At 43.8% G+C, this 14,698-nt stretch overlaps 1 protein-coding gene across 2 annotated transcripts in view; it reads left to right on the top strand.

Moving 5' to 3' along the window:
* The first annotated feature begins 5,948 nt into the window (after positions 1–5,948).
* Positions 5,949–14,698, top strand: part of ANO6 (anoctamin 6) — a 199,484-nt gene continuing 190,734 nt past the window's right edge. Inside the window, exon 1 of one of the 2 annotated variants that reach the window (XM_043563491.1) lies at positions 5,949–6,758. In XM_043563491.1, coding sequence (XP_043419426.1) covers positions 6,686–6,758 — 73 coding nt within the window. In that variant the 5' untranslated portion in view covers positions 5,949–6,685. The remainder of the gene's footprint in view (positions 6,759–14,698) is intronic. The other variant, XM_043563490.1, reaches the window with a different exon arrangement.

Raw genomic sequence — 14,698 nt, forward strand, 5'->3', positions numbered from 1 at the left:
AGGGGTAGGAGGGTGCTGCAGATTACACTCTATAAAAAACTCTTTAACAAGATTTGATGAACTTACAGGTTGGTGAACACATGCACGTTCTAGGAGGGTGGTACACCCCCGTTCCTTGGGGAAAGAAGCTCCTGTGCTCAGAAACTTTCTGGATCTTGCCTTATGGACTTCTTTATCTGGCTGTTCATCTGTACCCTTTATAAACTCCTTAATAATAAACTGATATATGTAAGTAAATGTTTCTCTGAGTTCTGTGAGCTGCTTTAGCAAACTAATCAAATCTGAGTTGGGGGTTGTGGGAACCTCCAATCTATAACCAATTGGTCAGAAGCACAGGTGACAACCAAGACTTGTGATTGGAGTCTGAAGTGGTGTGTATGTATGTGTGTGTGTGTGTGTGTGTGAGAGAGAGAGAGAGAGAGAGACAGTTTTGTGGGACTGAACTCTTAACCTGTGGATCTGATGCTATCTCCAGTGCCAGAATTGAGTTTACTGTAGGAAACCCAGTCAATGTCCATTGAGAATTGGAGAGTTGCTTTGTGATGTTGTAAAAACTACTTTTGTCCCCTATCACACTCCTCTGAAACTGCTTATGTCACCTATTACCTCCCACTGCTAAATCCAATGACAAATTTTCTTCATACTCAAAGAATGCTATTTGAGCTACAGAAGAATTTGCAGTCTTTATAAAGCCACTTTATCAGAGTCATTTGACATAGAAGATCATTTCCTCTGGTTTTGAAAAAAAAATTAACCAAACTTCACCCTTTCCTGTTCCTCATTTTTCACTGGACATACTTTCCTTCTTAGTCTGCTTTACTGGTTTTTCCACATTTTCCCAATGCAAGTGTTGGAGGGCAAAGTCCTAGAGCTCAACACTTGGATCCTATCTCTTTACATAGATTAACCTTCCATGCAGTCCTGGCTAGTTCAAAGTTTCTCTCTAGTGCAGATCTCTCCTCCAAGCTCCAGACCATGACTGCTGGACATCTTCATGTGGATGTCTAGCAACAAATTCAAACTTATGGGTCCAAAACCAAACTCCCACGCCCTCTTACTCTCCTGTAGTCTTACACATCTCAAAAATAGCAACTCCATTTTCACAGTTTCTCAGGTCAAAATCTTGGAGTCCCTTGACTCCTTGACTCCCTTTTTTCCCCCTCAGACTCATATCCAGTACCTCAGACACTCTTCAAATTTATTTCAAAACATACCTATTATCCACACCCACCACTACCATTCTGGTTCAAGGCCATTATCCTTTACTTGTATTAAAGAACTAGTTTCTTTAAAAAAAAAACAACATGTTTTTAAATGTTTATTTAATTTTGAGAGAGAGAGAGTGCACAAACGAGGGAGGGGCAGACACAGAATCCGAAGCAGGCTCCAGGCTCTGAGCTGTCAGTAACAGAACCCCAGGTGGGGCTTGAACCCATGAACTGCAGGATCATGACCTGAGCCAAAGTCAGACGCTTAACCAACTGAGTCACTCAGGTGCCCCTAAAAGATTAGTTTCTTAACTGGCCTCCATGCTTTTTACATTTGCTCTTCTATAGTCCAGAAGACTGTAGCCATCAGAAAGATCATTTTAAAATAGAAGTTATGCCACTGATGTAGTCAAAACTTTCCAAGGCTTTCCATGTTATCCAGAATCAAAGCCCATGTCCTTCTGATGGCCAAAAATGATTTGCCGTATGCCCCCTCCTCTGCCGTCCATGACCTCCTATCACTCACCTCCTCCATCACGATGCTACAGTCACCATGACCTCTGCTTTTCTTGAAGACTTTAAGCTTTTGCACTTGCATTTCCATCTTCTTATAACTCTGTTTCTGGGGCACCTGGGTGGTTCAGTCAGTTGAATATCCGACTCTCGGTTTTGGCTTAGGTCATGATCTCACAGGCCTGTAGGTTCAAGCCCTGCATCTGCCCCTGTGCTGACAGTGTGGAGCCTGCTTGGGTTTCTCTCTCTCTCTCTCTCTCTCTCTCTCTCTCTCTCCCCCTACCTTGCATGAGCATACTCTCTCTTTCAAAATAAATAAATTAAATTTTAAAAAACCTGTTTCCTCAGGGACTTACATGTTTTTTCCTTACTTTCTTCAGATCTCTGCTAAAATATCACCTTATCAGAGAGTCTTCTCCTAACAATTCATTATAAAGTCCTTCTCCCAACCATCACTCTCTATGACTCTTGCCCTGCTGCATTTGTCTCACTAGTACCCATCATTTCCTGACATGTACTTACTTATTTGTCTCTATCCACTGGAGTGGAAAGTCATGATGGCAGAGATGTTGTCTGTTTTTGCTTTTTGGTTTTACTATTGAATTCCCAACACCCAGGAAAGTGGCCAGCATAGTTTGTTCTCAGTAACTAAGAATGAAGAATGATATATACAACAGTGATAGTGGACCAACAGCCTCCAAGATGGCTCCCAATGATCCCTGTGTCTGGTATTCATGCTTTTGTATACACCCTTCCCACAGGAAGTAGAACTGATTGACCTGTGTCACTAGTGGCAGAAATGACAATGAGTGACTTCCAAGGTGAGGTCATAAAAGATGTTGTGGCTTCTATCTTGCCCACTCTCTTGCATTAGTCATTGCGTCAGGGAAGACAGGATTGTGTCATGAGGATGTTCAAGTGGTCTACAGACAGGCTTGTGTAGGAAGGAACTGAGGTCCTGCTAACAAGCAGCACCATTCAAAAGTGAAGTATTTTAGGAGCAGATTTCGAACCTTAGTCAAGTTTTTAGGTGACTGCAGCTTTGGCCGACATTGTGACTACAAGTTAGAACCTAGGCCAGAACCCCTTGATTACCTTGCTCCCGAGTTCCTGAACCACAGAAATTGTGTGAGATGATGCCTGTTTTTTGTTGCTGTGAGGTGCTAAATTTGGTAGAAATGTATTATACCACAGCTACTGAGCCTCTTTGCTGGTTCTCCTTGGGAATTTTGCATTTGCTTTCCCTTCTGCCTAAAACTTAATTCCCTTAGATAGTTTTATGTCTTAATCTCTTACTTCCATCATTCTTTAGCTAAAATGTCATGCTATGCAGTTATGCACCAAAGCAACAGTGGATACAGGATGTGATATCTGGGAGGTATATGTAATAAGATTAAGTAACTGATTGGACATGGGGGATAACAGAGAGGAAGAAGTCAAAATGATTCTCAAATTATTGGCTTATGTAACTAGTTTGTGCCATTCCCAAATTTTGGGAAAGAGGATTGGGGCAGAAATTATACATTGAATGTTGGACCCACTAAATGTGAAATGTCTAAGAAATAGCCAAGTGGAGATATCCAGCATGCAACCAAGCATACCATTTGCAACACAGAAGAGAGATCTGGGCTGGAAACAAAGACCTTGAAATCGGGACCAGCTATACAATTTGCAGTGCCCAGTGCAAATGAAAATTTGCAGGGTTCCTTGTTCAAAGAGCGCATGAGGTCCACCAGCTGCCAGATCCCCTTCCCACCAATTTGTAGGACTGACAGACCATGCCCTGGCTGAAGGTGGGGAAGTGGAACCAAGTATCTCCCCTTCTCATGGACTCTAGGCTCCAAACCACATTAAAGGGACACCCTCCAAGAGATTGCAACTTCCATGCAGGATGCCCTTAGGTAGAGGATGGGCAAGAGGCTCACTCTTGCTGGTCACCCAGCGGGTGCACTGTGGCACTGCCACTCTAGGGCAGGAACAGCTGCCATCTGCCCCAGCTTACGACACCATGGATGCACGCACATGACCCCGACCTTCCCTATGCCTGTGCCTACGTCCTCTTGGTGCTAGTGGTCCTGGTCCTGCGTAGGACAAAAAGGAGCGTGGGCAAGGCTGAGACCCTATCCCTGGGAGACAGAGAGTCAGTGTGGGGCAGGACTGTATGAGAACTAGCACACTTCTCTGTCTCACTGAACTCCAGATATAAAACAAAAATTCAAAGATAATGTTATTAAGAATTTTAAGCTGGCAACCACAGAGCATTAAGACCCCAAGCATTAAGTCCCTTTGAGCTCAGGAACCTCTGTAATGGAACTGTTCCTATGCCCATGAAACTGGCCCTGTTTGGAAAAGATGGTAAATTTGTAAGACTGAATGACTTCAATAGGGAAAGATGAGAAGGAAAAGGGACAGGATCAAAGCCAGAGAAGCAACAACATTTAAGAAATGGGCAGAGAAAGGGCATCCTGTGGTGAGGCAAAGGTTGTAATTAATCAGAAGACCAATGAAGGAGAAAATACTTGGTCTACCTCCCCTGATTTGGAAAAGCTTTGCAAATCCAATAACCTGGCCACATATTATTAGGCACATTTTATTTCACTAACTATTCACAACATAATGATAGTTTTTCAGGGTCAAGGGTGTGGTTCTTACATAGGCCTATTACCTTGATTATGTTTGAAGCATATATTATTCAGTTGGGAAAAAAATATTGCATGAGAGAAGCTACAGGAAATAAAATAGATTGAATGAAAGAATGGAATTTACCAATGATCGACTCATAGGTAACCTAAGTAAATAATTAATTTCCCTTCCAGCAACAACAGTTACCTTTACATATAAGGCCAGCAATGTCTCTCTGCAACATTTATAAAGCACCAAAAATGTAAACCCTAAAATCTATGAAGAATTTCAAATGACTCATGGGACCTGTTACAAAATCCACCACAAGAGTTTTATAACTACTAATGGAATTTGAGCAGTCTTAGGCCATACAAACCAGACCATTTGGGGAGAGAACTATAGCACAAAGTTGATGAGACTTTAAAAGCTTACAATTGATGGGGGAAAAAAAAGTGATTTTTTTTTTTTAACGGATTCAGAATGTCTCTGGAAGTGGTTTATAAAATGGCCAAGAGCCCAGATTCTAGATGCTTGGGTTAGAACCCCAGCTCTGCCACTTACTTCCTATATGTGACTGATTTTGGATTATTCAGTCATCCTGTGTTTGAGTAAACGTGGTAATAGCTCCTAGGGTTGTTATGAGGATTAAATGCATGACTATAAAACATTAAAAACACTATGGTTGGCACATAAAAAGCACTATGTACACATTTGTTAAATGGAAATTGTGATAACTGATCATGTCACTAAAATGTGTCGGGAATTTCTACTTTAGTAGGTCCCATAAAGCTTTGGGGAGAGAGTTGACTAAGAGAAAACATTCTTTTTTCCCTCCTTCTTGTTCTTTTTTTCTTCTTTATTCTCCCAGCCCTCCCCCCTTCAGATACTGGATATTTTCTTAAAAGTAATTTCCACATTCCTTATGGTGCATATTCATGGCTGTTCTCCACTTATGATTGCTCTCAATGCTTTATTTCTTTCATACAGAAACTCAAAAAATAAGTATATGGGAGCATATGATGCACAGTAGACTTAGTGTTATCATAATAATCATAATAATTCTGCTACATTAGTGGAAAAAATATAACAAGTTTCTATGGGAAGTGTTAGACAATGAATGCAACAAGGATCTCAAATATAACTTCTAGCCCTTTTGACAAGTCAAAATGGACCCATCTGAATTCGTCAGCTTCTTTGAAAACAGTTCTGCAGACTCACAATCCCAGAAACCTGCAGTTCAAAGTACCCCCGTGTGTCTTAAAAGTAGAAACCCCTTTGTATTTGTCTTAGTGCTTCCTTTGGTCTCCGGGAATACATTCTTCCACTCTGCCTCAACTTTACTTTAGTACTTTCTTTGTTTCCTCTGGTTATTATAGTCCCCCCCCCCCCCCCCCGCCCCGCCTTAGAATTTGCACCTAACCATTGTCGCGTTCTTTGGCCTCGTTTGCATTTTTGATACGGAGGACTGAGCTTTCATGGTCCAAACGGGCTGCAGGATGATCCTCTTGCGACCACTCCCTGCGTGTGCTCCCGCGGGCGGGGGTAGGGGGCGCTTTTCTCGCCTCCTACCTCTCTTTATGCGGAAATCTTCCTGCCTTTTGTGAACACGCTTCTTTAGAGCCCTCTCTCTCACTCTTTGTCTTTTTTCTTCTGTTGCTTATTCTCTACGAGTTTGCCTCTTTCCTGTATAATCTCCCTCTCCCTTGCCCCCCGTGGAATACACGTTCCCTCACTTTGGAAGCAGAGTAATTGATGCTTGAAGATCCTCCATTGGCTCCACGGAGCCTTTAACCCCGTTCTGGCGTGCTCATCTTCAGGGTTCTTCACCTGAGACGTGGTGGCGTTTACTGCAGAGGCAGTAACCCACGTCAAAGAAAGCAAGCCCCAGTATGTGTCCATATATGACCTTAGAGCAGAATTCGGGGAACCCTGTCCACTCCCACCCTCGTGTGCTCTCCCCCCTCCGCCCTTCCCCGAGGTCACTCGCGGGCAGAACGCTAGCGCCGACTACTCCTTTTCGCGTCCCGACTTCCTTCTGAGAGCCCAATAAACCCTGGGGAAGTTTAATCATTCCGCAGCGAGCCCGGGCTCTCTCACTGGGCATGCTCAGTGGCCGGGCCCCGCTCGGCTGGCGAGTGGTTCGTCTGGGGCGCAGGGCTCGGGTCGGCGGCCGCCTCGGCTGGCTTCCAGGAGCGCGGGCTGGGCACTGCGGGCCCTGAGCCGGGAGCCAGAAGCACCCCGCGGTCCTCGCCGGGACGCAGGGCCCCGCCAGAGCCGCGGTGTTCCGGAGCCCGGGGGCCCCCAACTTCGCTCCAAGTTCGGAACCGCCTTCTGGGGGAGCCATGCAAATGATGACCAGGGACGTTCTGCTAGAAATGGATCAGGAGGAGGAGGACGACGACGACGGGGATATCGGTGAGCGGGGGGTTCTCCGGCGTGGGCCGGGGCCGGAAGAAGTTGGGGACTGCGCGCGGGCGCTGCGCTCTGCGCGGGGGCGGTTAGCGGGGACCCGCGGGCGCCGGGGAGGTGGGAGCCCGCACCGCCGTCCCGGGGCCGCAGTGCGGCCGCTTCGCCGCTCGGCTCTCAGCGGGTCGGCGCCCGGTGGAGGCCGGGAGGCGCGGGGCGCGCACGGGCCCCCGACCGCAGGATCTGGGCGGGCCGCGGACGCAGCGCCTGAGCACTCGTGCTGGATACGGGGAAGTCTGTGGACTCTGAAGCGGCAACTTTTGGGTCATTTCCTTCGCCTGGAACCTGCACTGGGGACCCGGCCCCGTTCAGAGAGCAGGGGTGTGACCCACCTGCATCCGCTTTAAAGTGAAAGCAAGGAGCTGCTCTGGGGGGAGGGTGGGGCGCCTCGGTAACTGATTTGTGGCCGCGGGTGGCAGCCCGGGATCCTTTTTTCAGCCGCAGAGCCCGCGGGGGAAGTGATTGGAGGAAGAAGCCCTTGTCCGGGGTGGGGCTGGGGGGGATCTCTAAACATTTCCTGCAAGTCCAGAGGGCCCTGGCGCTTGGCGGGGTGGGGAGTGGTTGGGTGGGGCAAGCCTGGGGTGTATCATTTCTAGTTTGAGTTAAAAATGTTTAGAAGTTGTAGACGGAACGAAGGGAGAGCTGTTTAAGAGTGAAATAACTACAGCAACAAACAAAAGGGATTGGAGGAGGTGGGGAAGGGGAAAACAATTGGAGGAGCAGGGAGAACATCACTGTCAGGGAATGATGACATATTGGGTCTCTCCAGAAGACTGGCAATTAAATTACCGTGCTGGTCTGTTCAGCGACTCCGAGTCTGTTTCCTGCACGCCAAATCAGTTTAAAGCGAAACAGTTCCTGCTCAGATCCTGAAGTCCTATTCTTCACTAATAACAACTTTAGAAGTAACTTAATTCTAGGAGCTAGGTGTGGTTTTTCTTTATCATTTTATTTTTTTTATCATTTTATTTTTTTTCCAGCTGTATTGAGCTACAATTTACATAGAATATTTTGCAAGTTTAAAGTGTAGAACACGTTGAGTTGATACGGTTACATGTTGCAAAATGATTACCACTATGGCTTTAACCAATACCTCCATCAACTCACAAGTAACTGTTTCCTTTTTGTGGTGACAGCATTTAAGGTCCACTCTCTTAGCAACTTTCAACTACATGATACAGTATTAATTATAACCACTGTGCTGTACCTTTCATCCCCAGGACTTGTCTTATGGCTGGAAGTTTGTGCCTTTTGACCAACATCTTCTCCCCTCCACCATTCAATTTCACCTATAAGTATTTGTCTTTGTGAGACTTACTTCACTTAGCATAAAGCCCTCAAGTTCCATCCATGTTGTCCCAAATGGCAGGATTTCCTTCTTTCTCATGGTTGAATAATATTCCATTGCCCACATGCGAGGGTGAGGAGGTTGAGGATGGTGCTGGTGGTGGTTATTATATATACACACACACACACAAACACATCTTTATCCATTCGTCTATAGATGGACAGTTTTCATATCTTGGCTATTATAGGTATTGTTCACTTAAATCAAGAGAACGTGGTAATTTCCTTGTTGATGAGGAACAAATTGAATAGAGGAGCTTATGCTCCACGATTTAGCATAATTGTTCTCAATTGAGATGGAGGGAGCAAGTAGTGTTTTTTTTATTAGAAAGCTGAAGCTCACAGGTTGATCTGCCTAGCTTTTCACATAGCTAGTAAAGATTCAAAACCAGGTTTTCTGACTTGCAAGACCTATGTGGATTAATCCCCTTTCCACCTGGTCACCAGCAGTCAGATAATATATAATGCTACTATTTAACAGACTTTACTGGTAAATCATAGTTACATAAAAATATAAATCATAGGAGCAGACTGTAAAAAGTTACAGTAAACTAGCACAGTCCATTTCATAGGAAAATACTCTTGCCTGTTATGGTGAGGTATCATCACTGTTTATACTGAGTATTGTGAATAAATAGGGTAAAAACCCAAATGGTAACTGAAATAAGAGACTCTGACCTTTGTTTGTTCCACTGTGCCATCAACAGATCTCAGTTTAGAAAAAACGACTTTGGTCTAGTCTGTGTTTACCAGATGAGGCATCATAAAATTTATCTTAAGTGTGTGGCAATAGGTTATTTTTATTTAAGTTTATTTACTTGAGAGAGCGAGCACACGCACATGACCAGGGGAGGGTCAGAGAGGGAGACAGAGAATCCCAAGCAGGCCCCACACTGTCAGCACAGCATTCAACTCAGGGCTTGATCCCAGGAACCATGAGATCACGACCTAAGCCAAAAATCAAGAGTCCATTGCTGAACCAACTGAGCCAACCAGGTGTGCTGGTTCTTTTTACTTTTTATTTAAAAAAAAAATTTTTTTTTAACGTTTATTTATTTTTGAGACAGAGAGAGACAGAGCATGAACAGGGGAGGGTCAGAGAGAGAGGGAGACACAGAATCTGAAACAGGCTCCAGGCTCTGAGCATTCAGCACAGAGCCCGACGCAGGGCTTGAACTCACGGACCGCGAGATCATGACCTGAGCCGAAGTCGGACGCTTAACCGACGGAGCCACCCAGGTGCCCCTTATTTTTTTAATTACAGATGTAATTTATGCTGGTTCTATCAAGTCAACCAGTAAATATGTTTTAAAAAGTTAAATATCTCGGGGTGCCTGCATCTGACTTCAGCTTAGGTTCATCTCGTGGTTCGTGAGCTCGAGCCCCGCGTCAGGCTCTGTGCTGACAGCTCGGGAGCCTGGAGCCTGCTTCAGATTCTGTGTCTCCTTCTCTCTCTGCCCCTCCTCTGCTTGTGCTTTGTCTTTCTCCCTCAAAAATAAATAATAAACATAAAAAATTTAAAAAAAATATTTAGAAAGTTAAGTATCTCTATCCCTCCATCACCCCTCCCTCTGTGGGCTACTGATATTATTACTTTACTGTGTGTAGGGGTCAATTCAACATTATTTTATGTTAGGCAACAGATATCATTTAAGTAGGTCTCCACAATTTTTGTTTGTTATACAAACTCAATGTGGATTGCAGTGATTTTATATCAAGTGGAAATGCTTACCATGTCAATAGAAAGTTTATGGGGCGCCTGGGTGGCGCAGTTGGTTAAGCGACCGACTTCAGCCAGGTCATGATCTCGCGGTCCAGGAGTTCGAGCCGCGTGTCGGGCTCTGGGCTGATGGCTCAGAGCCTGGAGCCTGTTTCCGATTCTGTGTCTCCCTCTCTCTCTGCCCCTCCCCCGTTCATGCTCTGTCTCTCTCTGTCCCAAAAATAAATAAACGTTGAAAAAAAAAAATTTTAAAAAAGAAAGTTTATGACATTGTAAAACAGGTAAGTCTTTTTTTTAAAGGTTAGAAGTAGGCTGATGGTATATAGCCTTTTACAAAATAATTGTAATTTTTTTTTAAATTTTTTTCAATGTTTATTTATTTTTGGGACAGAGAGAAACAGAGCATGAACGGGGGAGGGGCAGAGAGAGAGGGAGACACAGAATCGGAAACAGGCTCCAGGCTCTGAGCCATCAGCCCAGAGCCCGACGCGGGGCTCGAACTCCCGGACCGCGAGATCGTGACCTGGCTGAAGTCGGACGCTCAACCGACTGCGCCACCCAGGCGCCCCATTATAATTGTAATTTTCAACTTAGGGGAGGTTGTGGTGAAATGACGATTATAATTTTAACTTGTGCCCCTAGTTTCATATGCAGAACTATGGTTAAGCTGTTGACATCTTTCTCCTAGTACTTGTCATTACTGATAGTTGTATAATTTAAAATCCACTCAGGTACTGAAGATTTCTACGTAATCCCTCTATCAATATTAACTTTATAATTCAGAACAATAGAGTTATTTTTGACATAGTTCCTGAGTAAAACATTTATCATCAGCTAATTTACAAAGGATGAAAAGAGAATCTTTTTAAACTAGATGTGGTCCCTGGTTATATCATATGAATGTTTTACATACATATATGGAAGTGTTCCTGTAGTGGACTGGGACTTAGGGCTCCCCCCCCCCCCCCCCGCCAGTGGGTTTCTGCTTACCTTTACCTTTAAAGCACTATTCAGTGCTTTAAGTGTAAGGATTACCTCCTTGTTTGACACGAACCTGTCTAAAGAATCAAAGATGGTAAATGTTACTATGAGCGTCTTTTCCATATTTGCTTAACTCCTTGCCACCAGAAATTGGTCCCAGAGGTTTGTGAATGAGGCAGCCTGTTGGTATAAGAGCATTTTTTCAAAAGACCACTTATTTTCTAAATCAGCTCCAGCAACCGAATGCAGTTGTGATCCCTGGGCACTGGTGGCAGGAAATATGTGACTTTTAGCCCTTATTTCACTCATGCTGGTGGAGATCACATGGCAAGGCAGGTTTTGTGCACTTGGTGTGCAGAAGAGCATTCCTGGCTGCCTTTCTCCCTCCTCCCGGCCTTTAATCAGTGAGTAGAATGCAACATTTCTTCCTGTTCGTGTAGAAAGTGACAGAAAACTCTTTTACGGCCAAAATGTAGATATTTTGTGTGCTGTTTTATTTTGCGTATGTGTGTGGTTGTTTTGCTTTTGCATTTCTATGGTTCAGACTTCGCTTAGAGAGAAAAAGTGTTCTCAGGAATAAGTCATGTAGTTCAGGCAAAAAGATTTTGTTTAGATGCTTGGCTGGTTGCTTTGGGATCCCCGTCTGTTTATGATAGAGTTTAACTCTCTGATCCCCACAGCTGATGGTCATGTCATTGATTTGGGGGAGTTGTAGGAAGAAGCCCATCACCTCCGAGTGATGATGGTCCAGCTGTATCTCTCAAGTGTCATTGTCTCCCTTTTCGCTTTTGCATTTTTACAGAGACTTCTTCATGATTTCTATCCCTTCACTATAAAGTTTGCTTAATCACCTACAAATGTGGTCCTAGCCTCAGTTTTGCTTAGTCAGTATTAACTGAGAAAACTTTCTGTGCCAGGTCCAGGATTAGGTGCTGGGCTGGGTGTTGGGAAACTAAAAATAAGTGTTGCACCCCTTGGCCGTGGAGAAGTAGGTTCGATGGAACCAGTCACTTGCAGGAAGTGCTATTACTGAGGTATGTACACAGCTGTGGGAGGATAATGGGAGGCATTTTCACAGAAGAGATTGCTGGGCTGGGTACTGAAGGACCAGGCGGGTGCAGTGGCATAGCAGAAGGAGAGTCTGGATTTCCACATAGTTCCCTGTGGTGGAAGGCAGCCGCTACAAGGCTAGGGAGGCAGGCAGGGGCCACACCATGAAGAAGCCTCTGTATGTTTTAAGGATTCAGGATTTGGAGCTACTGAAAGATTTTAAGGAAAGGAGTGATGGGATCAAATTTGCCTTAGGAAAAGATCTCCCTGGCAGCATGTTGGAAAATGGGATTGGAGAGGGGACATTGTAGAAGTAAGTCTTTCTAGCAGTTGGGTTTGGAAATGCCTGTAGTGGCCATGGGAATAGAGGGGAGTGGTCTGAGAGTTTAGGAAAGAGGTGACATCTCCGAGGCATCAGACCCATGGCTTCCAGAAACATCGTGACTCTTAGACTTCAGCTGAGTGATTAGGTAGAAAGTGGTGGCAGGTGTGCAGGGGGGGGGAACTTCTATTGTTCCAGCAAGTCTTAATACTTTTCCCCTCTGCTTTAGCTCAGACCAATTCCTTTCTTTGGTAATACCAGACTTACCTCCTCTGTTTTTCAGGAGGAGGCTGTTCCAAAACCCGGAAAACTGTTACTGATCTTCATTGTCCAAAGTGCCCACTAATGAATTGTCGCACCCCTTCTTTTTCTGTGCTACACAATCAGCACTCACTTTGTATTTTGTCTTTGTTGTTCATTATCTTTATCTGCACAGCTAGAGTGTAAATTTCTTGCATTGGAACTAGGTCATCTGAGCCTTCTAGAGATCATGCAAAATATCCCAAACATTGTAGACATTCATTGCTATAATTAAAAAACAATTTCTCTTCCTCACCTGCCTCTAACATATCATAAGCTCCCTGAAGGCAGGTGTCTTGTGTGTTTTGTGTTCCAAGCTATGTCCCTCATGCCTAGAATGGTGCTTGCTATTGAGTAGAAGCCAAGCCAAGCATTATTGAAAGAATCAAGTGAATTGCTCTTTTTAAATAATTTGATTAACATTCTGCTGAGTGGTTTTATGGCTCTAGTAGAATTCCCTTCCATGGCACTTTGAGATTCCCTACTATCTGTTATAACAATGTTGATTGTACCTACTCTGCCAGGTTCCTGGGTCCTTGACCCACCAGTACCTCACTATCTCAGAAGGAGGCAGAGACATGAATAGATAATTGCAGTAAGTCTGTGATTAATGCTGTAATCAAGATGTGTACCTGGGTAGTGGTGGTACCAAGGAGATTCTCGCTGCAGGGACTCCAGATACCAGCCCTGGGAGGGATGAGAAAGAGATAAGGGGCTGGGGCTAGGACAGTGTGGCTCCAGCATTCTTAAATGTGATTTCTTAGAAAGTAAGCTTTGGTGCTACCTTTGCCTTATTTGCTCTGGCAAAGGGATCATAGATATATATTATATTCTCTACCAGGAGAATGATAGTTAACAAACAAAACAAAGTAAACTATCCTTATACTTTTTTCTTTGAGTATAGTTTTGTCCTTTTTTTTTTTGTTTTATAAACCTGTTACTTTCAGTTTCAAGTCCTTAGTCACAATTTATCTTATGTGTTCTAACTTTCAAGTCCAAGAATTGCTTTCCAAAAGGTTTCTTGTCTCCTTTTATAATTCCCATTGTTGTTTAAACCTGACACAAACACAGCTCTAAAAAAGTTCCACATGACATTCCTTTCTTTTTTATCCAGTAGTTTCAATAGTCATTTATGTTGATTGCCGTGTGTGTGTGTGTGTGTGTGTGTGTGTGTGTATGTGTGTGTGTGTTTTCCTTTTGGAAACCAGTAAATGTAGACCAAAGGCTCCTGTGAAGGTTTCTGTCAGATATTTAAACTCTGACATTCTTGAAGGGAGATTATAATACATTATTAAGAATCTCGCAATCTAGCTTGAAGTTAAAAGTTGGTCTTAAACTTTCAAAGGGTGTTTGTAGCATTTTAGATTAAAATGATTACATTTTCATAAAGGTTTCTACTCCAGCTAATAATTGAGGTTTTCTTCTGTTATCGGTGCTTATCAGTTTTGTGTTTTGTATTCTAGCTGATTCAATCATACATCTGAAGGTAAAGCTTATATAGTCTTAGAGGGAGAAGTGCTGTCTTACCTTTGTACTTCACAGCCTGCATATCATGCTTTTCACATAGTAGATACTCAACAAACATTTGCTGAGGGACTGGTTTTAAGGTTTTAATGGAAGCTTTGTATGCTGTAGATTAAGGCTTGATCTGCTTTTTTTTTTCTTTAGCATTTATTCATCTTTGAGAGAGAAAGAGCACAGGGGAGGGGCAGAGAGAGGGAGACAGAGGATCCAAAGCAGGCTCCATGCTGTGAGCGCAGATCCTGATGGTGGGCCCCAACTCATGAACCATCAGGTTCATGACCTGAGCAGAGCTCTTATGTGAGCCACTCAGCCCTTTGAACCACCTGGGCGCCCCAGCTTGATCCGCTTTTTGATACAGGCCTGAGTCTGTGGAAAAATCACCAGTTTTAGAACAGAAAAACATCATTTCCAATTACTTTCAACCAAGGAAATGTACTTCTTGACTGGTAACTCATGTAAAGACAGAGATTGTGAAAATTTCATGCAATCAAGTGATTCTCTCAAGTCGTTATCATTATTACTGCTCTTCCTTTAGTTTTGCCTTGCTTTATAATACTGCAACTAAAATTAATTAGACTCCATCCCAAGAAGTAGCCTATTGAAGAAATACTGGATGCAAATGTCAACAATAGCATATTGTGGATG

This window comes from Prionailurus bengalensis, chromosome B4 (genome assembly GCF_016509475.1).
Source record: "Prionailurus bengalensis isolate Pbe53 chromosome B4, Fcat_Pben_1.1_paternal_pri, whole genome shotgun sequence".
Taxonomy (NCBI): Eukaryota; Metazoa; Chordata; class Mammalia; order Carnivora; family Felidae; genus Prionailurus; species Prionailurus bengalensis.